The 27,984-nt window shown below is 66.0% G+C and overlaps 2 protein-coding genes across 2 annotated transcripts; one reads left to right on the top strand and one right to left on the bottom strand.

Annotated features, from left to right (window-relative positions):
- Window positions 1-604: 604 nt before the first annotated feature.
- On the top strand, window positions 605-22,831 carry UBA1 (ubiquitin like modifier activating enzyme 1). The gene is given in 27 exon segments (XM_054187515.1): window positions 605-672; window positions 1,498-1,609; window positions 1,611-1,667; window positions 2,473-2,487; window positions 2,489-2,608; window positions 3,571-3,677; window positions 5,130-5,220; window positions 5,345-5,477; window positions 6,650-6,747; window positions 7,249-7,395; window positions 8,417-8,572; window positions 8,673-8,783; window positions 9,721-9,801; window positions 10,114-10,269; window positions 11,461-11,626; window positions 13,379-13,575; window positions 14,013-14,077; window positions 15,154-15,349; window positions 16,076-16,150; window positions 17,117-17,306; window positions 18,285-18,373; window positions 18,467-18,559; window positions 19,581-19,728; window positions 19,731-19,762; window positions 20,785-20,886; window positions 21,304-21,404; window positions 22,538-22,831. Coding segments are annotated over 26 exon segments (2,952 nt in total). The 5' UTR covers window positions 605-672; window positions 1,498-1,519; the 3' UTR covers window positions 22,674-22,831.
- A 508-nt stretch (window positions 22,832-23,339) lies between these two features.
- CCDC115 (coiled-coil domain containing 115) lies at window positions 23,340-27,630 on the bottom strand (the record flags this gene model as incomplete). The annotated part of the gene is made up of 5 exons (XM_054187517.1): window positions 23,340-24,328; window positions 24,900-25,028; window positions 25,414-25,500; window positions 25,874-26,031; window positions 27,533-27,630. Coding segments are annotated over 5 exons (585 nt in total), but the record flags the coding sequence as incomplete, so codon positions are not given.
- Between the last annotated feature and the right edge of the window lie 354 nt (window positions 27,631-27,984).

The following is a 27,984-nucleotide window of genomic DNA, read 5'->3' as shown; positions in this document are numbered from 1 at the left end:
GTGACACAGCACCCGGTGCCACCCACTGTCACTTGATGTGACACCCCTCAGGTGTCCTTGTCCCCATCCCAGGGTGACATGGCACCCGATGTCACCCCGCTGTCACTTGGTGTCACCATTCCATTGTCCCTTAGGTGTCCTTGTCCCCATCACAGGGTCACACAGCACCCGGTGGTACATGGTGTCACCCACTGTCACTTGATGTCACCCCCTCAGGTGTCCCTGTCCCCATCCCAGGGTGACATGGCACCCCGTGTCACCCACTGTCGCTTGATGTCACCCTTCCATTATTCCGTAGGTGTCCTTGTCCCTGTCCCAGGGTCACACGGCACCTGGTGTCACCCGTGTCACTCGAGGTGACACCCCTCAGGTGTCCCTGTCCCCGTCCCAAGGTGACATGGCACCTGCTGTCACTTGATGTCACCCCCTCCATCACCCCTCAGGTGTCCCTGTCCCCATCCCAGGGTGACAGCACCCGCTGTCACCCCCTCTGTCACCTCCCCCCCACCCCCCCGCTGTCCCCCCCCCACCCCCCATGTCCCCCCGAGGGGTGTCTGTCCCCCCCCCCCCGGTGACACCGTTGTCACCGTGTGTGTGTCCCCCCCGCCCCAGGGCATGGCGAAGAACGGGGGGCGAGGCCGAGATCGATGAGGGGCTCTACTCCCGCCAGCTGTGAGTGGGGGGGGCCCTATGGATCGGGGGGGGGACCCTATGGATTTGGGGGGGCCCATTGGATTGGGGGGGGGGCCCCTATGGGTCGGGGGGGATCCCTATGGATTGGGGGGGGGGCTCCCTGGTCCCCTGGATCCCTCCTAGGGTTGTTGGGGGGGGACCCTGTAGATTTTGGGGAGTCCCTATGGATTGGGGGGGGGGACTCTGTGGGTGCTTGGAGGGGTCTCTATGGATTGGGGGGGGGGCTCCCTGGTCCCCTGGATCCCTCCTAGGGTTGTTGGGGGGGGGACCCCTGTAGATTTTGGGGGGGTCCCTATGGATTGGGGGGGGGGCTCTATGGGTGCTTGGAGGGGTCCCTATGGATTGGGGGGGGGGCTCCCTGGACCCTTGGGTCCCTCCTGGGGGTGTTGGGGGGGACCCTATAGACTTTGGGGGGGTCCCTATGGATTGGGGGGGGCTCTGTGGGTGCTTGGAGGGGTCCCTATGGATTGGGGGGGGTCCCTGGACCCTTGGGTCCCTCCTGGGGGTGTTGGGGGGGCTCCCCTGTGGGCGTTGGGGGGGGGCTCTAATGGGTGCTTGGGGGGGGGTCCCTATGAACTTGGCGGGGGGGCCCATGGGTGGGGGGGGGTGTCCCAAGGATTGGGGGGGGGGGGGGGGGGGGGGGGGGCGCGCTCCCCAGACCCCCTGGATCCCTCCCAGACACCTTTAGCCCTTTCCACGGCCCGGGGGGGGGGCGGGCGGGCGGGGGGGGGGCGCAGGAGACCCTGGGGGGCCTGTAAGGATTTGGGGACCCCCCCCCCTTCTTTTTTTTGTGCCCCCCCCCAGGTACGTGCTGGGCCACGAGGCGATGAAGCGGATGCAGACGTCCAACGTCCTGGTGTCGGGGCTGCGGGGTCTGGGAGTGGAAATAGCCAAAAACCTGGTGCTGGGGGGGGTCCAAATCCGTCACCCTCCATGACCCCCAACCCGCTGCCTGGCCTGACCTCGCCTCCCAGGTGAGTTAATTAAGCCCCAAGCTTAATTACCCCCCCCCCCCCCCCCAGCTCCAGGTTAATTAGCGTTTTCTTCTGGGGCAGGTTAGCACCGTAGGGGGCGGGTTTTTGCACGACTGGGGCAAATTAAGTGCCCTTCAGGGGTAATTAATCCCTCCCCGGAGGCGTTATTGGGGGTCTTTTGGGGAGTTAGGTGACCCCCCCCCCCAGCATAACTAATTAATGTGGGGGCTGATTAATTAACTAGGGCTGTAATTAGTCAGTAGAAAAAGTGATTTTGTGGGGGCATTGGGTTGCCCCAGGGGAGCTAAATGCCCCTCCTGGGGTAATTAATCCCTCCCATGAGACATTATTGGGGCTCGTTAGGGGGCTTGTGCCCCCCCCAATGCAGGGGGTTTAATTAGTTAATTTGGAAGGTAATTAGCCCCTATGAGGGGTTATTTTGTGGGGTGATTGTGTGGCCTAGGGGAGCTAAATGCCCCTCCTGGGATAATTAATCCATCCCTGGAATTGTTGTTTGGGGGTATTTAGGGGAGTTAAGTGCGCCCCCCCCCAGAGTAATTAATTAATCTGGAGCAGTAATTAGTTAATTGAGGAGATAATTAGCTGCTACGAGGGATTATTTTGGGGGGGGATTGGGGTTGCCCGGGGGACCTAAATGCTGCTCCTGGGGTAACTAATCCCTCCCTTGAGACATTATTGGGGCTCGTTAGGAGGCTTGTGCCCCCCCCCCCAGGGTAACTAGTTAATCTGGAGGATAATTAATTAACTTGACCCCCCCCTTCTTCCTCTCCCCCCCCCCCCCAAGTTCTACCTGCGGGAGGGAAGATGTGGGGCAGAACCGGGCGGAGGCCACGCTGCCCCGCTTGGCCGAGCTCAACGCCTACGTGGCCGTCACCAGCACCCGCCAGCCCCTCAGCCAGGACCTGCTGGCCCCCTTCCAGGTACAACCCCCACCGCCTGTACCCCCCCCACACACCTCCCCACATCTCCCCCTGCCGCCCCACATCTCCCCATACCCCCCCACGTGTCCCCGTCCCCCATCTGTGCCCCCCCTTTTCTGCCCCCAAACCAGCCTTAAAGCCGCCTAATTGGGCGTCCGACTGTCTTTGATGTGGCCGACTGTACCTGCTGTGGCCGACTGTCACCCCCTGGGGATCCCCGTACTCCCCACATCTCCCCATACCCCCCCACATGTCCCTGCACCCAATCTGTGCCCCCCTTTTCTGCCCCCCAAACCAGCCTTAAAGCCGCCTAATTGGGCGTCCGACTGTCTTTGATGTGGCCGACTGTACCTGCTGTGGCCGACTGTCACCCCCTGGGGATCCCCCATACCCCCCCACATGTCCCTGTACCCCATCTGTGCCCCCCTTTTCTGCCCCCAAACCAGCCTTAAAGGCATTTATTTGGGCGGCCGACCGTCTTCCACGTGGCCGACTGTACCTCTGTACCTGCTGTGGCTGACTGTCACCACCTGGGGACAGCCGGACCCCCAAATGCCCCCTGTCCCCCCTCCTCGGGGACAGTCATGCCACTGGGACAGAGGTGGCCACCCCACGACTGCCCCTGGGGCCTGTTTGGGTGTCTGTCTGCCCGGTTGTGCGTCCGCCTGTACCTTCCTGTGGCTCATTGTTCCTCCGTGGCCGCCTGTACCCCCCTACGAACCCCCTGTACCCCGCCCAGGACCCCCACAACCCCCCCTCCACCCCCCTATTTTCTGCGTCTGAGGCTCTCCACGTCCCATTCGGCGTCCGTCTGCCCGGTTGTGCGTCCGCCCCCCCCCTACAACCCACCCCGCCCCCCTGTCACTTCCTGTCCCTCTGTCCCCGTGTCTGGCCGCTTGTCACCCCGCCCCCGGCGGTGGGGGGGGACGCGCACAGAGGGCTGGCCGCCTGTCTCCGCGCAGGTGGTGGTTCTGACCAACTCGTCGCTGGAGGAGCAGCTCTGGGTCGGGGATTTCTGTCACAGCCGCGGCATCAAGCTGGTGGTGGCCGACACCCGTGGGCTTTTCGGGTGAGCTGGGCCCCTTCTATAGGGTGTCCCCCCCCCACACCCTGGGTGCCTTCTATAGGGTGCCCCAGGTACCTGGTTCCGTTTTGGGTGGTCTCCTGGACACCTGGGTCCCCTCTAGAGGGTGCCCTGGACACCTGGGTGCCTTCTATAGGGTGCCCCCGACGCCTGGGTCCCCTCTATAGGGTGCTCCAGATGCCTGTGTCCCTTCTATAGGGTGCTCTGGCCACCTGGGTCCCCTCTACAGGGTGCCCCCGATGCCTGGGTCCCCTCTATAGGGTGCTCCAGATGCCTGTGTCCCTTCTATAGGGTGCGCTGGACACCTTGGTCCCCTCGATAGGGTGCCCCCTGGATGCCTGGGTCCCCTCTATAGGGTGCTCCAGATGCCTGTGTCCCTTCTATAGGGTGCTCTGGCCACCTGGGTCCCCTGTGTAGGGTGCCCCCCACGCCTGGGTCCCCTGTGTAGGGTGCCCCCCGCTACCTGGGTCCCCTCTATAGGGTGCTCCACGTGCCTGTGTCCCTTCTATAGGGTGCTCTGGCCACCTGGGTCCCCTCTATAGGGTGCCCCCCACGCCTGGGTCCCCTCTATAGGGTGCCCCCCATGCCTGGGTCCCCTCTATAGGGTGCTCCAGATGCTTGTGTCCCTTCTATAGGGTGCTCTGGCCACCTGGGTCCCCTCTATAGGATGCCCCTGACACCTGGGTCCCCTCTATAGGGTGCTCCAGATGCTTGTGTCCCTTCTATAGGGTGCTCTGGCCACCTGGGTCCCCTCTATAGGGTGCCCCCCATGCCTGGGTTCCCTCTATAGGGTGCCCCTGACACCTGGGTCCCCTCTATAGGGTGCTCCAGATGCCTGTGTCCCTTCTATAGGGTGCGCTGGACACCTTGGTCCCCTCGATAGGGTGCCCCTTGGATGCCTGGGTCCCCTCTATAGGGTGCTCCAGATGCCTGTGTCCCTTCTATAGGGTGCTCTGGCCACCTGGGTCCCCTGTGTAGGGTGCCCCCCACGCCTGGGTCCCCTGTGTAGGGTGCCCCCGCCACCTAGGTCCCCTCTATAGGGTGCCCCCGCCACCTGGGTCCCCTCTATAGGGTGCTCCACGTGCCTGTGTCCCTTCTATAGGGTGCCCCCCACGCCTGGGTCCCCTCTGTAGGGTGCCCCCGACACCTGGGTCCCCTCTATAGGGTGCTCCAGATGCTTGTGTCCCTTCTATAGGGTGCTCTGGCCACCTGGGTCCCCTCTATAGGGTGCCCCCCATGCCTGGGTCCCCTCTATAGGGTGCCCCTGACACCTGGGTCCCCTCTATAGGGTGCCCCCGACGCCTGGGTCCTTTCCATAGGGTGCTCCGGATGCCTGGGCCCCTTCTATAGGGTGCTCTGCACGCCTGGGTGCCTTCTATAGGGTCCCCCAGATGCCTGGGTTCCCTCTGACCCGCCCCCCCCCCCCCCAAATTTTAGGCAGCTTTTCTGCGATTTCGGGGACGACATGGTGGTGACGGACACCAACGGGGAGCAACCACTCAGCGCCATGGTCTCCATGGTCACCAAGGTAGGGGACACCCCCCCTGTCCCCTCTGCGTGGTTGGCGGGCGGGGGGGGGTGTCTCCCAGATCTCTAGACCCCCACCTCGGCACCCTGTTTTTTGTGTGTGTGTGTCCCCCCCCACAACCCAGGGGTGCCCGGGGGAGGTGACGTGCCTGGACGAAGCGCGGCACGGCTTCGAGACGGGGGATTTCGTCACCTTCACCGAGGTGGAAGGCATGGAGGAGCTCAACAGCTGCGGCCCCGTGGAGATCCGCGTCCTCGGTCAGTCCTGGCTCCCTCCTATAGGGCGCCGTGGACACCCGGCTGCCATCTATAGGGGGGTCACGGACACCTGGGTGCCTTCTAGAGGGGACCTTGGGTGCCTGGAGTCCCTTCTGGGGGGCGTTGGGGACATCTAAGGGTTTTCTAACGGGGGGGGGGGGTGTTTGGGGGGCTGGGTCCCTTCTGTGGGGTGATCCGGGTGCCTTCTAGAGGGGACCCTGGCTCCCTTCTATAGGGTGTTTAGGGCTTTTCTGTAGGGTGTTTGGGACGGCTGGGGTCTTTCTATAGGGGCTTTTAGGGGTCTGGGTGCCTCCTATAGGGTGCCCCGGGTGCCTGGGGTCCCCTCTATGGGGTGCCCCGGACGCCTGGGGTCCCCACTATAGGGTGCCCTGGGTGCCTGGGGTCCCCTCTATGGGGTGCCCCGGGTGCCTGGGGTCACTTCTATAGGGTGCACCGGACGCCTGGGTCCCCGCTATAGGGTGCCCTGGGTGCCTGGGGTCCCCTCTATAGGGTGCCCCGGGTGCCTGGGGTCCCCTCTATAAGGTGCCGCGGATGCGTGGCTCCCTTCTATAGGGGGCTGCAGATGCTTATGTGCCTTCTATAGGGTGCCCCCTGGATGCCTGGGGTCCCCTCTATAGGGTGCCCCGGATGCCTGGGGTCCCCTCTATAAGGTGCCGCGGATGCCTGGCTCCCTTCTATAGGGGGCTGCAGATGCTTGTGTGCCTTCTATAGGGTGCAGTGGACGCCTGGGGTCCCCTCTATAGGGTGCAGTGGACACCTGGGTCCCCTCTATAGGGTGCCCCAGATGCCTGGGGTCCCCTCTATAGGGTGCCCCGGATGCCTGGCTCCCTTCTATAGGGGGCTGCAGATGCTTGTGTGCCTTCTATAGGGTGCCCCCTGGATGCCTGGGTCCCTTCTATAGGGTGCAGCGGACGCCTTGGTCCCTTCTATAGGGTGCTCCAGATGTCTGGGTGCATCCTATAGGGTGCCCCCCCCATGTCTGGGTGCATCCTATAGGGTGCCCCCCCCATGCCTGGGTCCCTTCTATAGGGTGCCCCCCATGTCTGGGTCCCCTCTATAGGGTGCCCCGGATCCCTGGGTCTCCTCTATAGGGTGCCCCGAACACCGGGGTCTCTCGGTGACAGTGTCCCCGTGTCCCCCCCCCCCCCCAGGGCCCTACACCTTCAGCATCGGGGACACCAGTGGGTTCGGGGACTACGTGCGGGGGGGGATCGTCACCCAGGTCAAGATGCCCAAGCACATCTGCTTCGTGAGTGGCACTGGGAGGGGACTGGGGGGCACTGGGAGGGACTGGGGTCGGGTTGGGAGGGACTGGGGGGCACTGGGAGGGACTGGGGGCAGACTGGGGAGCACTGGGAGGCGCTGAGGGGCACTGGGAGGGACTGGGGGCAGACTGATGGGCGCTGGGATGGACTCGGGGTGGATTGGGATGGACTGGAGGGCACTGGGAAGGGATGGGGGTATACTGGGTGGGACTGGGAGGATGATGGGAGGTCATTGGGAGGCACTGGGAGGGGATTGGGGGGCACTGGGAGGGTGCTGGTGGGCCAGTGGTGGGACTGGGGGACACTGGGAGATACTGGGAGGTCCTGGGGGGTGGTGGGACATCATTGGGAAGCACTTGGAGATGCTGGGGGGCACTGGGAGGGGTTTAGGATGGATACTGGGGCGGTCGCTGGGGTGAACTGGGAGGCACTGGGGGGTCGCTGGGGTGAACTGGGAGGCACTGGGTGGTCGCTTGCATCCCCAGAAACGCCTGCGGGAGGCGCTGGTGGAACCGGAGCTGATGATGACGGATTTCGGGAAGGCGGAGAGACCTCCCATCATGCACTGGGGCTGGCAGGCCCTGCACCGCTTCATCCGCCAACATGGCCGCCCGCCGCGGCCGCGCCACCAGGTGGGGACACTGGGGACATCGAGGGCCTTGGGGACACGGAGGCCACCAGGTCCTGCACCACCATGGTGGCCCACCATTGGCACGACCACCCTTTGGGGACATCAAGGGTGTTGGGGACATCAAGGACGATGGGGACATCAAAGACGTTGGGGACACAGTGGACGTTGGGGACATGGAGGCCACGAGGTCCTCCACCAACGTGGTGGCCCACCGTGGCATGACCACCCTTTGGGGACGTTGGGGACATTAAGGGTGTTGGGGACACGGGGGACATTGGGAACATGGAGGCCACCAGGTCCTCCACCAACGTGGTGGCCCACCGTGGCATGACCACCCTTTGGGGACATTGGGGACATGGAGGCCACCAGGTTCTCCAACATGGTAGCCCACCATGGTATGACCACCCTTTGGGGACGTCAGGGACATGGAGGCCACTAGGTTCTCCACCAACGTGGTGGCCCACCGTGGCATGACCACCTTTTGGGGACGTTTGGGACATTAAGGGTGTTGGGGACACGGGGGACGTTGGGAACATGGTGGCCACCAGGTCCTCCACCAGTGTGGTGGCCCACTCTGGCATGACCACCCTTTGGGGACATTGGGGACATCAAGGGTGTTGGGGACACGGGGGACATTGGGGACATGGCGGCCACCAGGTCCTACACCAATATGGTGGCCCACCATGGCGTGACCACCAGTTGGGGACCTTGGGGACATCAAGGGTCTTGGGGACATGGGGGCCACCAGGTCCTGCACCAACGTGGCTACCCACCATGGCCGCACCACCCTTTGGGGACACTGGGGACATGGAGGCCACCAGGTCCTACACCAACATGGTGGGCCACCACGGCCCCACCACCAGTTGGGACGTTGGGGACATCGCAGATGTTGGGGACGTTGAGGACGTTGGGGACACGGAGGCCACCAGCTGTCACCACCAGGCTCCTTGTGGCCCCACCTTTCTCCCCTCCCTGGTGTCCCCACTGATGTCCCTGACCCTTGGATGCGTCCCCCCCCCCAGGGTGACGCGGCCGAGGTGGTGGCCTTGACCCGTGAGGTGGCCCCGGGGGCCCAACTGGACGAGGACCTGCTGCGGGAACTGGCCTTCCAGGCCACCGGTGACCTGGCACCCGTCAACGCCTTCATCGGGGGGCTGGCAGCCCAGGAGGTCATGAAGGTAATGGGCCCGCGCGTGTCCCCCCCTCCCTGGGTCACCTCTGGGCCACCTGGGATCCCCTCAGGGCCACCTGGCTCCCCTGACGAGGTGGGTGCCGCAGGCGGTGTCGGGGAAGTTCACGCCCATCACCCAATGGCTCTACTTCGACGCCTTGGAGTGTCTCCCTGAGGACAACAAGGAGACGGTTCTCACCGAGGAACAGTGTCGCCCGGTGAGCACCCATGGGTGGGGGTGGGCGGGGTGGGGGCACCCATGGGTGGGGTCTCCTTCCGGTGAGGATTGGTCGGAGGACATCTGGATCACCCGTGGGTTGGGTGTGTTCTCGATGGCACCCATGGGTTGGCCACCCTCGGGACACCCGTGGGTGGGCATCTCCTTGGGGTGGGGCACCCATGGGTGGGGGTGGGCGGGGTGGGGGCACCCATGGGTGGGGTCTCCTTCCAGTGAGGATTCGTCAGAGGACATCTGGAGATCGCCCGTGGGTTGGGCGTGTTCTTGATGGCACCCATGGCTTGCCCAACTTGACGTCACCTATGGGTTGACCACCTTGGGGCCATTCATGGGTGGGCATCTCCATGGGGTGAGCACCCATGGGTGGGGGCACCCATGAGTGGGGTCTCCTTCCAGTGAGGATTGGTCAGAGGACATCTGGAGATCACCCATGGGTTGGGCGTGTTCTTGACATCACCCATGGGTTGGCCAACTTGGGGACACCCATGGGTGGGCATCTCCATGGGGTGAGCACCCATGGGTGGGCACCTTCTTGAGGACACCCATGGGGTTGGGCATCTCCCTGGGGGCACTCGCGAATGGTCACCGTCCTTGGGGACACCCCTTTTAGGTGGGCCACCCATGGGTGGGTGTTGGCCGTGGGGCACCGATGGGTGAGAGGGCACCAAGAAGTTGGCCATCTTCTCGTGGAACCCCATGGTTGGGGTGTCATCTCGTGGTTGCCATCCACCGTGGGGCACCCATGGGTGCCACCTCCTTGAGTTGGCTCGCCCACCTTCTTGGGGACACCCGTGGGTGGCTTCTCCATGGGGTTTGCGGTGGCTGTTGCTCACCCATGGGTGACCTTAAGGAACTTGGCCACCTTCGGGGGGGGGCGGGGGGTGGCACCCATGGGTGACGCTTCGCGTTGTCCCCAGCGCAACAGTCGCTACGACGGGCAGATTGCCGTCTTCGGGGCCGACCTCCAGGCCAAGCTGGGCGCCCAGAAGTACTTCGTGGTCAGTGTCCCGAACTGTCCTCCACGTGTCCCCAAGTGTCCCCTCGTGTCCTCGTGGGTCCTGCCTGGTCTTCTCCTCTCCCATCTGCGTGTCCCCAAGCCTTGGTGGCCACCTCGGGCTGTGTCCCTAAGTGTCCCCACATGTCCCGGAGTGTCCCCAGCTGTCCCTTTATCACCACCTTGTTCCCACCCACATGTCCCCAACCCTCCTGGGCCACCTTGGGCTGTGTCCCCACGTGTCCCCACGTGTCCCCACGTGTCCTCATGTGTCCCTCAAGTGTCCCCACGTGTCCCCACGTGTCCCTGCGTGCAGGTGGGGGCGGGGGCCATCGGCTGCGAGCTGCTGAAGAACTTTGCCATGGTGGGACTGGGCTGCGGCCCCGAGGGCTGCGTCACCGTCACCGACATGGACACCATCGAGAAGTCCAACCTCAACCGCCAGTTCCTCTTCCGGCCCTGGGATGTCACGGTAAGGGGGTGGGGCTTGAGGGGGAGGAGCCAATGGGGGGTGGACAACGAGGGGGTGGAGCCTCGAGGGGCAGGGTCGCGGGGGCGGGGGGACGGACACGACGTCCTCCCAGGCATGGGGCAACCGTGGAGATGGTCAACCTTGAGTTGGCCACGATCAAGTTGTGTTGGTGTGGGAGTGGGAGGGGCCTAAATGGGTGGGTCTAAATGGGTGGGGCTTGAGCGGGAGGAGCCAATGGGGGAGGGATGAGTGGGCAGGGCCTCGAGGGGCAGGGGGCGGGGCCTACCAGGCACGAAACCAGCGTGGAGATGGTCAACGTTGAGTTGACCACCATCAACCAGCAGGTCGCGTGGGAGTGGGAGGGGCCTAAATGGGGGGGGGGGGGGCTTGAGGGGGAGGAGCCAATGGGGGTGGGGAATGAGTGGGCGGAGCCTCGAGGGGCAGCGTCTTGGGGGCGGAGTCTATGGAGGGGAACCACCATCAAGATGCCCCCATTGAGTTGGCCAACGTCAGTGGTCAACGTTCCTTGAGCTTTCCTTGGGATTGGAAGAGGGAAAATGGAGCGGGGCTTAAGGGGGCGTGTACAGGTGGGGGTGGGGCTTAAGTGGGAGGAGCCAATGGCTGTAGAGGTCAAGGGGGCGGAGTCTATGGAGGGAACCGCCATGAAGATGCTGCCATTGAGTTGGCCAACGTCAACGGTCAAGTCATCTTGATCTTTCGCTGGATTGGAAGCGGGGGGGAGGGGGTGGGACTTAATGGGGCGTGTCCAGATGGGGCGGGGCTTAAATGGGAGGAGCCTATGGATGTAGAGGACGAGTGGGCGGAGTCCGGGGGTCAGAGTCTCTGGGGGGAGCCGTCATTAAGATGCCACCATTGAGTTGGCCGACGTCAACGCTCAAGGTTCCGTGAGCTTTCCTTGGATTGGAAGAGGGGGGAAGGGGGTGGGGCTTAAGGGGGGCGTGTCCACATGGGGTGGGGCTTAAGTGGGAGGAGCCAATGGCTGTAGAGCTCAAGGGGGCGGAGTCTATGGGGGGAACCGCTATGAAGATGCTGCCATTGAGTTGGTCAACGTCAATGGTAAAGTTGTCTTGAACTTTCGCTGGATTGGAAGAGGGGCGGAGGGGGCGGGGCTTAAGGGGGCGTGTCCGGAGGGGGCGGGGCCTTACTGGGTGTGTCCCGTCCTCCCCCCAGAAACTGAAGTCGGAGCGGGCGGCGGCGGCGGTGCAGGAGATGAACCCGGCGCTGCGGGTGAGCAGCCGCCCCGACCGCGTGGGCCCCGACACCGAGCGCGTCTACGACGACGATTTCTTCGAGGCCCTGGACGGTGTCGCCAACGCCCTGGACAACGTCGACGCCCGTGAGCACCCATGGGTGCTGGGGGAGGGGGTCCTCGGGGTGCTGGGGGGGGGGGAGGGGGGAGTCCTCGGGGTGCTCCGGGGAGTTTTTGGGGTGCTCCAGGGCATCGTTTGGGTGCTACAAGGGGTTTAGGGGGGGCTATAGGTGCATTTAAGGGTGTTAAAGGGGTGCTAGAAGGGACCCCGGGGTGTTATAGGTGCCCCCAGGGGTGCTATAGGGCCCTTAGGGATGCTATAGGTGCCCCTAGGGGTGCTATAGTGGTCCCTGGGGGTGCTCTAGGGCCCTCAGGCAGGCTATAGGTGCTCTCAGGGGTGCTATAGGTACCCACGGGAATGCTGTAGGGTCCCCCCAGGGGTGCTATAGGCACCTCAGGAAGGCTATCGGTGCCCTCAAGGGTGCTATGGGGACCCTCAGGGGTGCTATAGGGTCCCCTGTGGGTACTACAGGCACCTAAGGAAGGCTATAGGTGCCCCCAGGGGTGCTATAGGTGCCCCCAGGGGTGCTATAGTGGTCCCCAGGGGTGCTCTAGGGCCCTTAGGCAGGCTATAGGTGCCCCCAGGGGTGCTATAGTGGTCCCTGGGAGTGCTCTAGGGCCCTCAGGTAAGCTATAGGTGCTCTCACGGGTGCTGTAGGTACCCATGGGAATGCTATAGGGTCCCCGCAGAGGTGCTCTAGGCACCTCAGGAAGGCCATAGTTGCCCTTAGGGGTGCTATAGGGACCCTCAGGGGTGCTATAGGGTCCCCTGTCGGTGCTACAGGCACCTAAGGAAGGCTATAGGTGCCCCCAGGGGTGCTATAGGTGCCCCCAGAGGTGCTATAGTGGTCCCCAGGGGTGCTCTAGGTCCCTTAGGCAGGCTATAGGTGTTCTTAGGAGTGCTATAGGTACCCGTGGGAATGCTATAGGGTCCCCCCAGAGGTGCTCTAGGCACTTCAGGCAGGCTATAGTTGCCCTTAGGGGTGCTATAGGGACCCTCAGGGGTGCTATAGAGTCCCCTGTGGGTGCTATAGGCACCTAAGGAAGGCTATAGGTGTCCCCAGAGGTGCTATAGGGGTCTCGGGGTGCTGTAGGTGCCCCCGAGGGTGCTATAGTGGTCCCTGGGGGTGCTCTAGGGCCCTCAGGCAGGCTATAGGTGTTCTTAGCAGTGCTATAGGTGCCCATGGGAATGCTATAGGGTCCCTGCAGAGGTGCTCTAGGCACCTCAGGAAGGCCATAGTTGCCCTTAGGGGTGCTATAGGGACCCTCAGGGGTGCTATAGGGTCCCCTGTGGGTGCTACAGGCACCTAAGGAAGGCTATAGGTGCCCCCAGGGGTGCTATAGGTGCCCCCAGGGGTGCTCTAGGGGTCTCTGGGGGTGCTCTCGGGCCCCCAGGCAGGCTATAGGTGCTCTCATGGGTGCTATAGGTACCCGTGGGAATGCTATAGGGTCCTCCAGGGGTGCTATAAGCACCTCAGGAAGGCTATAGGTGCCCTTAAGGGTGCTACAGGGGTCCCTGGGGGTGCTCTAGGGCCCTCAGGCAGGCTATAGGTGCTCTCAGGGGTGCTATAGGGACCCTCAGGGTACTCTAGGGCCCTCAGGCAGGCTATAGGTGCTCTCAGGGGTGCTATAGGGACCCTCAGGGTACTCTAGGGCCCCCCAAGACCTCTTTAGGGACCTCCGGGTGCCCCAAAGCCCCCCTGGAAATCCCCACCCCCCCCCCCACCCCTGCAAAGGGCTGGGGCACCCGATAGCTGCGGTGTTTGCCTTCCCCTATAGGGCTCTATATGGACCGGCGTTGCGTTTACTACCGGAAGCCGCTGCTGGAGTCGGGGACGCTGGGGACGAAGGGCAACGTGCAGGTGGTCATCCCCTTCCTCAGCGAGTCCTACAGCTCCAGCCAGGACCCCCCCGAGAAGGCCATCCCCATCTGCACCCTCAAGAACTTCCCCAACGCCATCGAGCACACCCTCCAGGTACCCTATAGGGCGCTACGGGGGCTTTCTATAGGGGGCCGGGGACACCCAGGTCCCTTTTACGGGGTGCCTGGGTGCATCTGTAGGGTGTTCAGGGCATCTAAGGGCTTTCTATGGGGGGTTTTAGGGGGCTGGGCCCCTTCTATAGGGTGCCACAGATGCCTGGCACCCTTCTATAGGGTGCCCCGGACACCTGGGTGCCTTCTATAGGGGACCCTCGGTGCTTGGGCCTCTTCTATAGGGTGCCTGGGTGCCTTCCGTAAGGTGTTTGGGGCGTCTAAGGGGTTTCTATGGGGGGGTTTAGGGGGCTGGGTGCCTTCTGTAGGGTGCCCCCAAACGTGTGGGCCCTTCTATAGGGTGCCCTGGGGCGCCTGGGACCCCTCTATAGGGTGCCCCTGCTGACCGTCTCCCCCTTCCCCCCCCCGCTTTCCCTGCAGTGGGCGCGTGACGAGTTCGAGGGTCTCTTCAAGCAGCCGGCGGAGAACGTCAACCAGTACCTGACGTGGGTAACACCCCCCAGCACCCATGGGTGACCCCCCCCCATGGCACCCATCCCCCCCACCACCACCCCAGCACCCATATATCCCCCCCGCCATGGCATCCCCCCACCCCCCCGCCACCCATAGAACCCTTGTATGGCATCCGACCCCCACGACCCCCATAGAACCCCCCCCAGCACCCATAGAACCCCCCCTTACGGCCCCTATAGAACACCTCCACGGCACCCGCCCCACATCCCCCCCCCACCTTATGGCCCCCCCCCCCCATTTCCCCCCAGTTTATGATGGGGCTGGAGGTGCTGGAGGCCATGAAACCCCCCGACCCCCTTTTTCCCCCCATTTCCCCCCAGTTTCTGGTGGAACTGGGGGTGCTGGTGGCCGTGCCCCCCCCCGACCCCCCTTTTTTAGGCCATAAACCCCCCCTTTTCCCCCCAGTTTATGATGGGGCTGGAGGTGCTGGAGGCCATGAAACCCCCCCCTTCCCCCGACCCCCTTTTTCCCCCCATTTCCCCCCAGTTTCTGGTGGAACTGGGGGTGCTGGCGGCCGTGCCCCCCCCCGACCCCCCTTTTTTAGGCCATAAACCCCCCCTTTTCCCCCCAGTTTATGATGGGGCTGGAGGTGCTGGAGGCCATGAAATCCCCCCTTCTCCCGACCCCCTTTTTCCCCCCATTTCCCCCCAGTTTCTGGTGGAACTGGGGGTGCTGGCGGCCGTGCCCCCCCCCGACCCCCCCTTTTTAGGCCATAAACCCCCCCTTTTCCCCCCAGTTTATGATGGGGCTGGAGGTGCTGGAGGCCATGAAACCCCCCCGTTCCCCCGACCCCTTTTTCCCCCCATTTCCCCCCAGTTTCTGGTGGAACTGGGGGTGCTGGCGGCCGTGCCCCCCCCCGACCCCTCCTTTTTAGGCCATAAACCCCCCCTTTTCCCCCCAGTTTATGATGGGGCTGGAGGTGCTGGAGGCCACGAAACCCCCCGACCCCCTTTTTCCCCCGATTTCCCCCCAATTTTTGGTGGAACTGGGGGTGCTGGCGGCCGTGCCCCCCCCGACCCCCCTTTTTTGTCCCCCCTTTTCCCTCCAGGGACCCCAAATTCCTGGAGCGCACGCTGCGGCTGGCGGGGACGCAGCCGCTGGAGGTGCTGGAGGCCGTGCAGCGCAGCCTGGTGAGCGAACGGCCCCGGGCCTGGCCCGACTGCGTGGCCTGGGCCTGTCGCCATTGGCATCGCCAGTACAGCAACAACATCCGCCAGCTGCTCCACAACTTCCCCCCGGGGCAGGTACTTGACGGGGGGGGGGGGGGGGGGCTGGGGGGAGGGGATCAGGCCCCTTGGGGGGCCGTGGGGGGCCGCGGGGGTGGATCGGGCCCGTTGCCGAGGGGGCAGGGTGCGTGGGAGCCCCGGGGGAGTGGATCGGGCCCCCTTGGGGGGCATCAGGGTCCCTGGGGCTGCCTGGGGTCCCCTAGGACCCGCGGGGGTGGATCGGGCCCCATAGGGTGCGTGGGGGTCCCGTGGGACCCCTGGGAGTGGATCGGGCCCCCCTAGGGTGCGTGGGGGTCCCGTGGGACCCACAGGGGTGGATCGGGCCCCCTGGGAGTGGATCGGGCTCCCTAGGGTGCGTGGGGGTCCCATGGGGGTGGATCGGGCCCCCTAGGGTGCGTGGGGGTCCCATGGGACTCACGGGGGTGGATCGGGCCCCATAGGTTGTGTGGGGCTCCCGTGGGACCCACAGGGGTGGATCGGGTCCCATGGGGGTGGATCGGGCCCCCTAGGGTGCATGGGGGTCCCATGGGGGTGGATCGGGCCCCCCTAGGGTGCGTGGGGGTCCCATGGGGGTGGATCGGGCCCCCGGGGCGGGGGGCAATAATCCCCTCACTGAGCTGTCCTTGACCCTAATTACCTCCTAATTACCCCTGTAACCCCTAATTCCCCCCCCCCCAATTAACCCTTAATTGCCCCCCCCAATTAACGCCTGCCTCTAATTGCTTCGTTAACGCGTTCCCACAGAAAACGAACTCGGGGACCCTCTTCTGGTCGGGGCCCAAGCGCTGCCCCCACCCCCTGACCTTCAACCCCGACAACGTGAGTGGCTGTGGGGACCTCCGGGGGGGGCACCGGCATCACCCTTGGGTGCCCCTGTTACTCCTGGGTGCCACCGTCTCCCTCGGGTGCCGTCGGTCATCGTTGGGTGGTGGCATCTCCCTTGGGTTCCGTCCATCACCTCTGGGTTCCATCCATCACCCCTGGGTGCCAGCGTCACCCTTGGGTGCCATTGGTCATCGATGGGTGCCACCATCTCCCTTGGGTGCCATCGGTCATCGTTGGGTGGTGGCATCTCCCTTGGGTTCCGTCCATCACCTCTGCGTTCCATCCATCACCTCTGGGTTCCATCCATCACCCTTGGGTGCCATTGGTCGTCGATGGGTGCCACCATCACCCTTGGGTGCCATCCCGTTCCTTGGTGGTGGTGGTGGCCGCGACCCTTGGGTGCCACCCCATGACCCTTGGGTGGTGTCGCACCACCCTTGGGTGCCATCCCATCACCCGTGGGTGCCATCCCGTCCCTTGGTGGTGGTGGTGGCCATCACCCTTGGCTGCCATCCATCACCCTTAGGTGATGTCCTTCACCCTTGGGTGCCATCCCATGACCTTTGGGTGATGCCCTTCACCCTTGGGTACCATCCCATGACCCTTGGGTGCCGTCCCATGACCCTTGGGTGCCATCCCATGATCCTTGGGTGCCGTCCTTCACCCTTGGGTGCCGTCTCATGACCCTTGGGTGCCATCCCATGACCTTTGGGTGATGCCCTTCACCCTTGGGTACCATCCCATGATCCTTGGGTGCTGTCCTTCCCCCTTGGGTGACACCCTTCACCCTTGGGTGCAATCCCATGATCCTTGGGTGCCGCCCTTCACCCTTGGGTGCCATCCCATGACCCTTGGGTGCCGTCCTTCACCCTTGACCATCCCTCTCTCCCCCTTGGGAGGTCTCTGTCCCCCTTGGCCGCCATCCCTCCCCCTCCAACACCCATGGGTGCCTCTCTCCAGCCCCTCCACCTGGACTACGTCATGGCGGCCGCCAACCTCTTCGCCCAGAGCTACGGCATCGAGGGCTCGCGGGACCGGGGGGCGGTGGCCGAGCTCCTGCGCCACGTCCACGTCCCCCCCTTCGCCCCCAAGGCCGGCGTCCGCATCCACGTCTCCGACCAGGAGCTGCAGAGCGCCACCGCCGCCCTCGGTATGGGACGGGGTGGGGGGGCACCCATGGGTGCCGGGGGACACCTAGGAGGGGTGGGGGGGGCCAGTTGGGTAGAAGGTTGGGGCGCCCATGGGGGTTGGAGGGCACCCATGGGTGCTGGAGGCACTTGGATGGTCCAGAGGGACGTGGTAGGAGCACCCATGGGTGGTTATAGATGGAAGTATGGGTGGGGGGCACCCATGGGTGCCGGGGGCCACCTAGGGGTGGTGGTGGGGGCCGTTGGGGCACCCGTGGGGGTTGGAGGGCACCCATGGGTGCTGGAGGCACTTGGGTGGTCCAGAGGGATGTGGTAGGAGCACCCATGGGTGGTTGTTGGATGGAGGTGTGGGTGGGGGGCACCCATGGGTGCCAGGGGGCACCTAGGAGGGGTGGTGGGGCCAGTTGGGTAGAAGGTTGGGGCGCCCATGGGGGTTGGAGGGCACACATGGGTGCTGGAGGCACTTGGGTGGTCTGGAGGAGCATGGTAAGGACGTGGGTGGGGGGCACCCATGGGTGATTGTTGGATGGAGATGTGGGTGGGGGGCACCCATGGGTGCCAGGGGGCACCTAGGAGGGGTGGTGGGGCCAGTTGGGTAGAAGGTTGGGGCGCCCATGGGGGTTGGAGAGCACCCATGGGTGCTGGAGGCACTTGGATGGTCCAGAGGGACGTGGTAGGAGCACCCATGGGTGGTTATAGATGGAAGTATGGGTGGGGGGCACCCATGGGTGCCGGGGGGCACCTAGGGGTGGTGGGGCCAGTTGGGTAGAAGGTTGGGGCACCCGTGGGGGTTGGAGGGCACCCATGGGTGCTGGAGGCACTTGGGTGGTCCAGAGGAACGTGGTAGAAGCACCCATTGGGTGGTTGTTGGATGGAAGTATGGGTGGGGGGCACCCATGGGTGCTGGGGGGGGTGGAGGGACGGGGTGGTAAGAGCACCCATGGGTGCCGGGGGGTCCCATGGGTGCCCCCCGCCCGCAGACGACGGGCGCCTGGAGGAGCTGAAGGCGTCGCTGCCCAGCCCCGAGGAGCTGCCCGGCTTCCGCATGTTCCCCATCGACTTCGAGAAGGTGGGTGCTGACCCCCCCCACCCCCAACCCCCAGCACCCATGGGTGCCCCCCACCCACCCCACCCATGGGTGCCCCCCCCCCCCCCCCCCCAGGACGACGACACCAACTTCCACATGGATTTCATCGTCGCCGCCTCCAACCTGCGAGCGGAGAACTACGACATCCCCCCGGCCGACCGCCACAAGGTGGGCGCTGGGGCAGGGGGGAGGGGGGGGGGGGGGCACCCATGGGTGCTGGGGGGGGGCTGAGTCCTAAGGGTGCCCTACGGGTGCTGGGGGGCGGGGCGGGGGGGGTGTCTATAGGGTGTTATTGGGGTTCTTCAGGGGGGTTGCGGGTGCTAAGGGGGCTCCCGTGGGTGTTCTGCGGGAGGGGGGGGTCCCATGGGTGCTATGGGGGGGGTCCTATGGGTGTCCTGTGGGTGCTGGGGGGTGCTATGGGGGGGGGGTCCCATGGGTGCTGGAGGGTCCCATGGGTGCTGGGGGGGTCCCATGGGTGCTGGAGGGTCCTATGGGTGCTGGAGGGTCCTATAGGTGCTGGAGGGTCCCATGGGTGCTGCGGGGGGTCCTATAGGTGCTGCGGGGGTCCCATGAGTGCTGCGGGGGGGTCCCCATGGGTGCTGGAGGGTGCTATGGGGGGGTCCCATGGGTGCTGGAGGGTCCTATGGGTGCTATGGGGGGGTCCCATGGGTGCTGGGGGGGGTCCCATGGGTGCTGGAGGGTCCCATGGGTGCTGCGGGGGGTCCCATGGGGTGCTGTGGGGGGGGTCCCATGGGTGCTGTTGGGGGGTCCCATGGGTGCGGAGGGGGGTCCTATGGGTGCTATGGGGGGGTCCCATGGGTGCTGCGGGAGCTCCTATGGGTGCTGGGGGGGTCCCATGGGTGCTGGAGGGTCCCATGGGTGCTGGGGGGGCTCCTATGGGTGCTATGTGGGGGTCCCATGGGTGCTGGAGGGTCCCATGGGTGCTATGGGGGGGTCCCATGGGTGCTGGGGGGGCTCCTATGGGTGCTATGGGGGGGTCCCCATGGGTGCTGGGGGGGCTCCTATGGGTGCCGGGGGTGTCTCTTAGGGCTGCTGGGAGCTGCATAGGGCCCGGCAGCCCTACTTGGGGGGTCGGCCAGGTTGTGGGGTGGGGTGTGGGGCTGCGTGTCGTCCGTCCGCCCCCCCCCGCCCCGGGCCGGCTCCCTATAGGTCCTTGGCTATGGGGCAGAGCAAACTGATCGCGGGGAAGATCATCCCGGCCATCGCCACCACCACGGGGGCAGTTGTGGGGCTGGCCTGCCTGGAGCTCTACAAGCTGGTGCAGGGCCACCGCCGCCTCGCCTCCTACAAGAACGCCTTCCTCAACCTGGCCCTGCCTTCTCCGAACCCCTCGCCTGTCCCCGCAACAAGGTGGGGGGGCCGCCCCATAGAGTCGCCGGCCGCCCTAGAGATGGCCGACGGGGAGAGCGTAGAGCTGGTTGTCTGCTGGGGCGGCATCTTAGAGCGGTTGGAGTTGGCTTGGGGTTGGCTTCTGGAGGTGTTTTGGGGTCTCGGTGGGGTCGGGGCACTGCCCCACGGCTTGCTGCCCCATAGAACCTAGCCCCATAGCGCCACCACACACCCTATAGATGTTCTACAGGGAAGTTGTAGATCTGGTGTCTGCTGGGTGGCGTCTTAGAGGGGTTGGGGTTGGCTTCTGGAGGTGTTTTGGGGTCTCAGTGGGGTCGGGGCACTGCCCCACGGCTTGCTGCCCCATAGAACCTAGCCCCATAGCACCACCACACACCCTATAGATGTTCTACAGGGAAGTTGTAGACCTGGTGTCTGCTGGGTGGCGTCTTAGAGGGGTTGGGGTTGGCTTGGGGTTGGCTTCTGGAGGTGTTTTGGGGTCTCGGTGGGGTCAGGGTGCTGCCCCATGGCTCACTGCCCCATAGAACCCAGCCCCATAGCGCGATGGTAGACCCTATAGGCGCCCCTTGGACCTGATGTCTACTGGGTGGTGTCCTAGGGGGGTTGTGGTTGGGTTGGGGTTGGCTTCTGGAGGGGTTTTGGGGTCTTGGTGGGGTCAGGGTGCTGCCCCATGGCTCACTGCCCCATAGAACCCAGCCCCATAGCATCGTCGCGCACCCTATAGATGTTCTACGGGAAGTTGTAGACCTGGTGTCTACTGGGGGGGTGTCCTAGAGGGGTTGGGCTTGGCTTCTGGAGGTGTTTTGGGGTCTCAGTGGGGTCGGGGTGCTGCCCCATAGAACCCAGCCCCATAGCACGGTGGGGGACCCTATAGGTGCTCCAAATCACCCATGGCCCTGGTGACCCCCCTAGAGCCCCAATTGCCCCCCCACCATCTTAGTGCCCAGCCACGTCCCCATGGGTCTGCCCCCCCCTGCCCGCCGTGGGTCTGACCCCCGCCCGCTGTGGGTCTGCCCCCCCAGTACTACGAGGTGGAGTGGACGCTGTGGGACCGGTTCGAGGTGCAGGGCCTGCAGCCCGACGGGCAGGAGATGACCCTGCGCCAGTTCCTCGCCTACTTCAAGGTACTGGGAGGGACTGGGGGAGAACTGGGAGGAGGGTGGGGGGCGATGGGGGGCATTTGGGCCCCACCCAAGGTCCCCGTGTCCTCACCATGTCCCCCCAAAGGACCCCAACTCAAGAGGGGGGCACCCCAGGGGAAGGTGGGGAGATGTGGCCACCACGGTGGCTGGCGTCCCCAGGGTTGTGGGGCGCCGTGGGGCAGCCTTGGGTGCCCTGGGCCCCATATGACATCCCCATGGGCCCCAGAAGGACCCCCCAGCTCACAAGGGGGGGCACCCCAGGGGAAGGTGGGGAGATGTGGCCACCACGGTGGCTGGCGTCCCCAGGGTTGTGGGGCGCCGTGGGGCGCCGTGGGGCACCCTTAGGTGCCCTGGGCCCCATGTGACGTCCCTTTTCCCCCCCAACCCTGTGCCCCCCAGAAGGAGCACCGGCTGGAGATCACGATGCTGTCGCAGGGCGTCTCCATGCTCTACTCCTTCTTCATGCCGGCCGCCAAGCTGCGGGAGCGCCACGACCAACCGTAGGGCCCGGGGGGGGCGGGGGGGGGGGAGCACCCAGGGGCGGGGGGGTACCTCGGGGCGAGGGACGTGTCCTGTGGGTGGGGGACGGGTCTTGGGCATGGCCGACGTCCCCGGAGGGTGACAGTCCCCATGGTGGAGGCCTCCAGGGATGGTCACCGTGATGTCGCCCCGTGGCCACGTGCCCACAGGGTGACAATCCCCATGGTTGAGGCCACCCCAGGGCGTCACCGTGATGCCACCCCATGGCCAACGTCCCCGTAGGCTGACAGTCCCCGTGCTTGAGGCCACCATCGATGGTCCCCACGGCCAATGTCCCCGTAGGCTTAGTCTCCATGGTAGATGCCACCACGGGAGGTCACTACGATGCCACCCCACGGCCAACGTCCCCGTAGGCTCAGTCCCCATGGTAGATGCCACCGTGGGAGGTCACCGTGATGCCACCCCACGGCCAACGTCCCCGTAGGCTGACAGTCCCCCATGGTAGATGCCACCATGGGAGGTCACCGTGATGCCACCCCATGGCCAACGTCCCCGTAGGCTGACAGTCTCCATGGTAGATGCCACCGTGGGAGGTCACTATGATGCCGCCCCATGGCCAACGTCCCCGTAGGCTGACAGTCCCCATGGTAGATGCCACCGTGGGAGGTCACCGTGATGCCGCCCCATGGCCAACGTCCCCGTAGGCTGACAGTCCCCATGGTAGATGCCACCGTGGGAGGTCACTATGATGCCACCCCACGGCCAACGTCCCCGTAGGCTCAGTCTCCATGGTAGATGCCACCGTGGGAGGTCACCGTGATGCCACCCCATGGCCAACGTCCCCGTAGGCTGACAGTCCCCATGGTAGATGCCACCATGGGAGGTCACCGTGATGCCACCCCATGGCCAACGTCCCCGTAGGCTGACAGTCCCCGTGCTTGAGGCCACCATCGATGGTCCCCACGGCCCACCCCCCAATCACCTCTATGGTTGGGGCCACCACGGGATGGTCGCCACGCTGCCACCCCGTGGGGCGACAATCCCCATGGCTGAGGCCGCCATGGAAGGTCCCCCCGGGCCGATGCCACCCTCGGTGGCCGCCGCCCTGCTTTGGGTGACGCCGTCCCGTTGTCCCCTCCCTCCCCCCCCCCAGGATGACGGAGATCGTGGCCCGGGTCTCCAAGAAGAAGGTCGGCCGCCACGTCAAGGCTTTGGTCTTCGAGCTCTGCTGCAACGACGACACCGACGCCGACATCGAGGTCCCCTACGTGCGTTACACCATCCGTTAGCCCCGCCCCCCCCGGCCACGCCCTCTCCTCCCATTGGCCGCCTCCCCCCTCCCTTAGTCGTCGTCGTGTCTTGGCTCCGCCCACCCCCCCCCCACGCCGAATGGGGGGGGGAGAGGGGCGGGCTTCAGGGTTCTATATAAAGCTAGACGTTGGCACAAGATGGCCGCCGGGGTGACGTTGAAGTGGCACCAAGATGGCCGCCAAGTGCCACCAAGGGGGGTGTGGCACCAAGATGGCCACCGGGTGATGTCGAAGTGGCGCCAAGATGGCCGCCAGGTGACATTGGAGTGGCTCCAAGATGGCCACCAAGTGCCACCAAGGAGGGTGTGGCTCCAAGATGGCCACCGGGTGATGTCGAAGTGGCGCCAAGATGGCCACCAAGGGGGGTGTGGCTCCAAGATGGCCACCAAGTGCCACCAAGGGGGCTGTGGCACCAAGATGGCCGCCAGGTGCCATCGGAGTGGCTCCAAGATGGCCACCAAAGGGGGGCTGGCTCCAAGATGGCCGCCGGGTGACGCTGAAGTGGCTCCAAGATGGCCACCAAGTGCCACCAAGGGGGGTGTGGCACCAAGATGGCCGCCAGGTGACATGGGAGTGGCACCAAGATGGCCGCCAAGGGGGGGGGGGGGGTGGCCCCAAGATGGCGGCCGGGTTGGGGACAGCCGGTGACACGGGCCACGCCTTTATTGGGGGGAGGGGACAGCCGGCGGGTGGCCCCGTCACGGGGCGGGGGTGGCACAGGGAGTCCCCGCGTCACCCGGCGACGACGTGTCCATGTCGGTGTCACCCGGCCTCGCGGCGTCCCCCAGCTCCGCGGCGTCCCCGGGGGTCTCTGCGTCACACGGGGGCGCGGTGTCACCGCGGTGCCCGTGGCCCCAGGGCTCTCCGTGTCACCCGGGGGCACTGGTGGCCTCGGTGGCCCCAAGGGTCCCCGTGGGTCTCGGCGTCGCCCGGGGTCCCCGTGTCACCCCTGGCCTCGGTGGCCCCAAGGGTCCCCATGTCACCCAGGGTCCCGGTGGCCCCAAGGGTCTCGGTGTCACCCAGTGTCCCAGTGTCCCCAGGGCTCCCCGTGTCACCCAGGGTCTTGGTGTCACCCGCGGTCCCCATGTCACCCAGGGTCTTGGTGTCCCCGAGGGTCTCGGTGTCACCCAGGGTCCCCATGTCCCCAGGGCTCCCCATGTCACCCAGGGTCTTGGTGTCCCCGAGGGTCTCGGTGTCACCTGGGGTCCCCATGTCCCCAGGGGTCTCGGTGTCACCCAGTGTCCCCAGGGCTCCCCATGTCCCCAGGGTCCCGGTGTCCCCAGGGCTCCCCATGTCACCCAGGGTCCTGGTGTCACCCGGGGTCCCCATGTCACCCAGGGTCTCGGTGTCCCCAAGGGTCTTGGTGTCACCCAGTGTCCCCAGGCTCCCCACGTCACCCGGGGTCTTGCTGTCCCCGAGGGTCTCAGCGTCACCCGGGGGTCCCCGTGTCACCCATAGCCATGGTGTCCCCCGCGGGTCCCCGTGTCACCTGCGCTCTCTGCGTCACCGAGGCTCTGGGTGTCACCCGTGTTCCCGCGCGGGGTGACGCGTGCGGCGCAGGAGGGCGCGGTAGCGGGTGGTGGCCGCCGTCACGGCCTCCTGGAGCCCGGCCACCTCCAGGGCCACCGTCACCCCTGGGGACAGGGGACACGGGGGGGGGGCAGGGGTCACGGGGGGGGTGACAAGGGGACACGGGGGGGACACACCGGGACGTGACGCGCCATCACGACCTTTAGGCTCCTCCCAGTTTTGCCCCCCCCCCCCCCCCCAGTTTTGGGGACCCCCCCCGCCAAATTTTGCCCCCCCCCCCCCCAGATTTGGGGACCCCCCCCGATTTTGGGACCCCCCCCGAATTTTGGGCCCCCCCCCCCCAGATTTGGGGACACCCCCCCCGATTTTGGGACCCCTCCCAAATTTTGGGGACACCCCCCCCGAATTTTGCGAGACACCCCCCCCCACTTTTGGTCCCTCTCCCCCCCCCCCCCCCCGAATTCTGGGGCCCCCCCCCAAGGATTTGGGACACCCCCCCCCGGGTTTTGCCCCGAATTTTGGGGGCGCCCTTGAATCTTGAGGACACTGCCCCCCCCGAATTTTGGGAGCCCCCCCCCCCCGACTTTGGGGACACCCCCCCCAGGTTTTGGGGACACCCCCACACATTTTGGGCCCCCCCCCCCGGGATTTTGGGGTGTCCCCCCCCCTCCTCACCCTGGACGAAGCTGCCCTGGGCCTGCCGCAGGCTGGGGGGCACTAGGACCCCGAACCAAGTGAGGGGGTCGGGGGGGCGCCGAGGGGGGGCCCCCCCTTTGGCTGGGGGAGCCCGACGCTGCCGCAGCCCTTTTTATTGGGGGGGGGGGGGGCAAAAGTCAGCAACACCCCAAAAATTATTGGGGACCCCCCCAGCACCCCAAAATCCCCCCCCCCCAGCACCCATGGGACCCCCCCAGCACCAAAAATCCCCCCCCCAGCACCCATGGGACCCCCCCCAGCACCAAAAATCCCCCCCCCCAGCACTGAAAATCCCCCCCCAGCCCCCATGGGACCCCCCAGCATCCCAAAATCCCCCCCCAGCACCAAAAATCCCCCCCCCCCAGCACCCATGGGACCCCCCAGCATCCCAAAATCCCCCCCCCAGCACCCATGGGACCCCCCCCAGCACCAAAAATCCCCCCCCCCAGCACTGAAAATCCCCCCCCCAGCCCCCATGGGACCCCCCCCTCACCGTCGCCCCCCCCCCAGCTGGGGGTCGGGCTCTTGGGGGTCCGTCCCCGGCACCTCCTGGAAGCACAGCCCCCCCCCCGCGTCCTGCCTTGGGGGGGGGGGGGAACAGGGGGGACACGGGTGTCACCTCCCCGTGGGGACGCCCCCGTCACCCCCCCTCCCCCCCCGCGCCACCCCCCTGCACCCTAAAATCTCCCCTCTCCCCCCCCCCCCCCCAAATTTGGGACACCGGTGTCACCCCCCCCCCCCAAATGGGACACCCCCATGTCACACCCCCCCCAGAGAGATGACATCGGTGCCACCCCCTCCTTGGGGACACCCACGTCACCCCCCAGCCCTGTGCCCCCCCCCATGTGTCCCCACGGCCCTTCTTGTGTACCCCCTCCCCCCGCAGTGGGTCCCCGGGTGTCCCTGTCCCCCCCCCCCAGTGTCACACCCCCGCCCCCCCCCCCCGATGTCACCTGGGGAGGACGCGGACGCGGGGGACCATGGTGGCCCCGTACTGCAGGGACGAGACGCGGTGACAGCCCAGGGAGTACCGGGCCTGGGACAGGGACAGCCACCCCTGGGGACAGGGGACACGGGTGACACGGGGACACGGGGACAGGGACAGCCACCCCTGGGGACGGGGGACACCGGTGACACGGGGACACGGGGACAGGGACAGCCACCCCTGGGGACAGGGGACACGGGGACACGGGGACACGGGGACAGGGACAGCCACCCCTGGGGACAGGGGACACGGGGACACGGGGACACGGGGACAGGGACAGCCACCCCTGGGGACAGGGGACACGGGTGACACGGGGACACGGACAGCCACCCCTGGGGACAGGGGACACGGGTGACACGGGGACACGGGGACAGGGACAGCCACCCCCGGGGACACGGGGACACGGGGACACGGGGACACGGGGACAGGGACAGCCACCCCTGGGGACAGGGGACACGGGCGACACGGGGACACGGGGACAGGGACAGCCACCCCTGGGGACAGGGGACACGGGTGACACGGGGACACGGGGACAGGGACAGCCACCCCCGGGGACACGGGGACATGGGTGACACAGGGACAGGGACAGCCACCCCTGGGGACAGGGGACACGGGGACAGGGAGACAGGGACAGGGACAGCCACCCCTGGGGACACGGGGACACGGGGACACAGGGACACGGGACCGGGGACAGGGACAGCCACCCCTGGGGACAGGGGACACGGGGACACGGGTGACACGGGGACATGGGGACAGGGACAGCCACCCCTGGGGACACGGGGACAGGGACAGCCACCCCTGGGGACAGGGGACACGGGTGACACGGGGACACGGGGACAGGGACAGCCACCCCTGGGGACAGGGGACACAGGTGACACGGGGACAGGGAGAGCCACCCCTGGGGACGGGGGACACGGGGACAGGGACAGGGACAGCCACCCCTGGGGACGGGGGACACGGGGACACGGGGACAGGGACAGGGACAGCCACCCCTGGGGACAGGGGACACGGGTGACACGGGGACACGGGGACAGGGACAGCCACCCCTGGGGACAGGGGGACACGGGGACAGGGACAGGGACAGCCACCCCTGGGGACAAGGGACACGGGTGACATGGGGACAGGGACAGCCACCCCTGGGGACAGGGGACACGGGGGACACGGGGACAGGGACAGCCACCCCCGGGGACAGGGGACACGGGTGACACGGGGACACGGGGACAGGGACAGCCACCCCTGGGGACAGGGGACACGGGGACACGGGGACACGGGGACAGGGACAGCCACCCCTGGGGACAGGGGACACGGGGACACGGGGACACGGGGACAGGGACAGCCACCCCTGGGGACAGGGGACACGGGTGACACGGGGACACGGGGACAGGGACAGCCACCCCTGGGGACAGGGGACACGGGTGACACGGGGACAGGGACAGCCACCCCCGGGGACAGGGGACACGGGGACAGGGAGACAGGGACAGCCACCCCTGGGGACAGGGGACACGGGTGACACGGGGACACGGGGACAGGGACAGCCACCCCCGGGGACAGGGGACACGGGGACACGGGGACAGGGCCGGTGTGTCCCCATGGGGGGGGTGAGGGGGTGGCACGTCCCCGCCGTCACCTGCCGCAGGAGGTGGCCGAGCTCCTGCCGCTTCCGCTGCAGCGACTCCAGCGCCTCCAGCAGCTCCAGCGCCGCCGCGTCCAGCGCCTCCGGAGAGCCTACGGATACACGGGCACGGGAGAGCCTACGGATACACGGGCACGGGAGAGCCCCCGGATACGCATCCCTACGGAGAGCCCACGGATACACGGGCACGGGAGAGCCTACGGATACGCACCCTATGGAGAGCCCACGGATACACGGGCACGGGAGAGCCCCCGGATACGCACCCTATGGAGAGCCCACGGATACACATCCCTACGGAGAGCCTACGGATACGCACCCTACGGAGAGCCTACGGATACACGGGCACGGGAGAGCCCCCGGATACACGTCCCTACGGAGAGCCTACGGATACACATCCCTACGGAGAGCCCCCGGATATGCACCCTACGGAGAGCCCACGGATACGC

The sequence above is a fragment of the Rissa tridactyla genome, unplaced genomic scaffold (assembly GCF_028500815.1).
Source record: "Rissa tridactyla isolate bRisTri1 unplaced genomic scaffold, bRisTri1.patW.cur.20221130 scaffold_397, whole genome shotgun sequence".
Lineage (NCBI taxonomy): Eukaryota > Metazoa > Chordata > Aves > Charadriiformes > Laridae > Rissa > Rissa tridactyla.
This window is presented reverse-complemented; position numbering and strand designations above follow the sequence as displayed.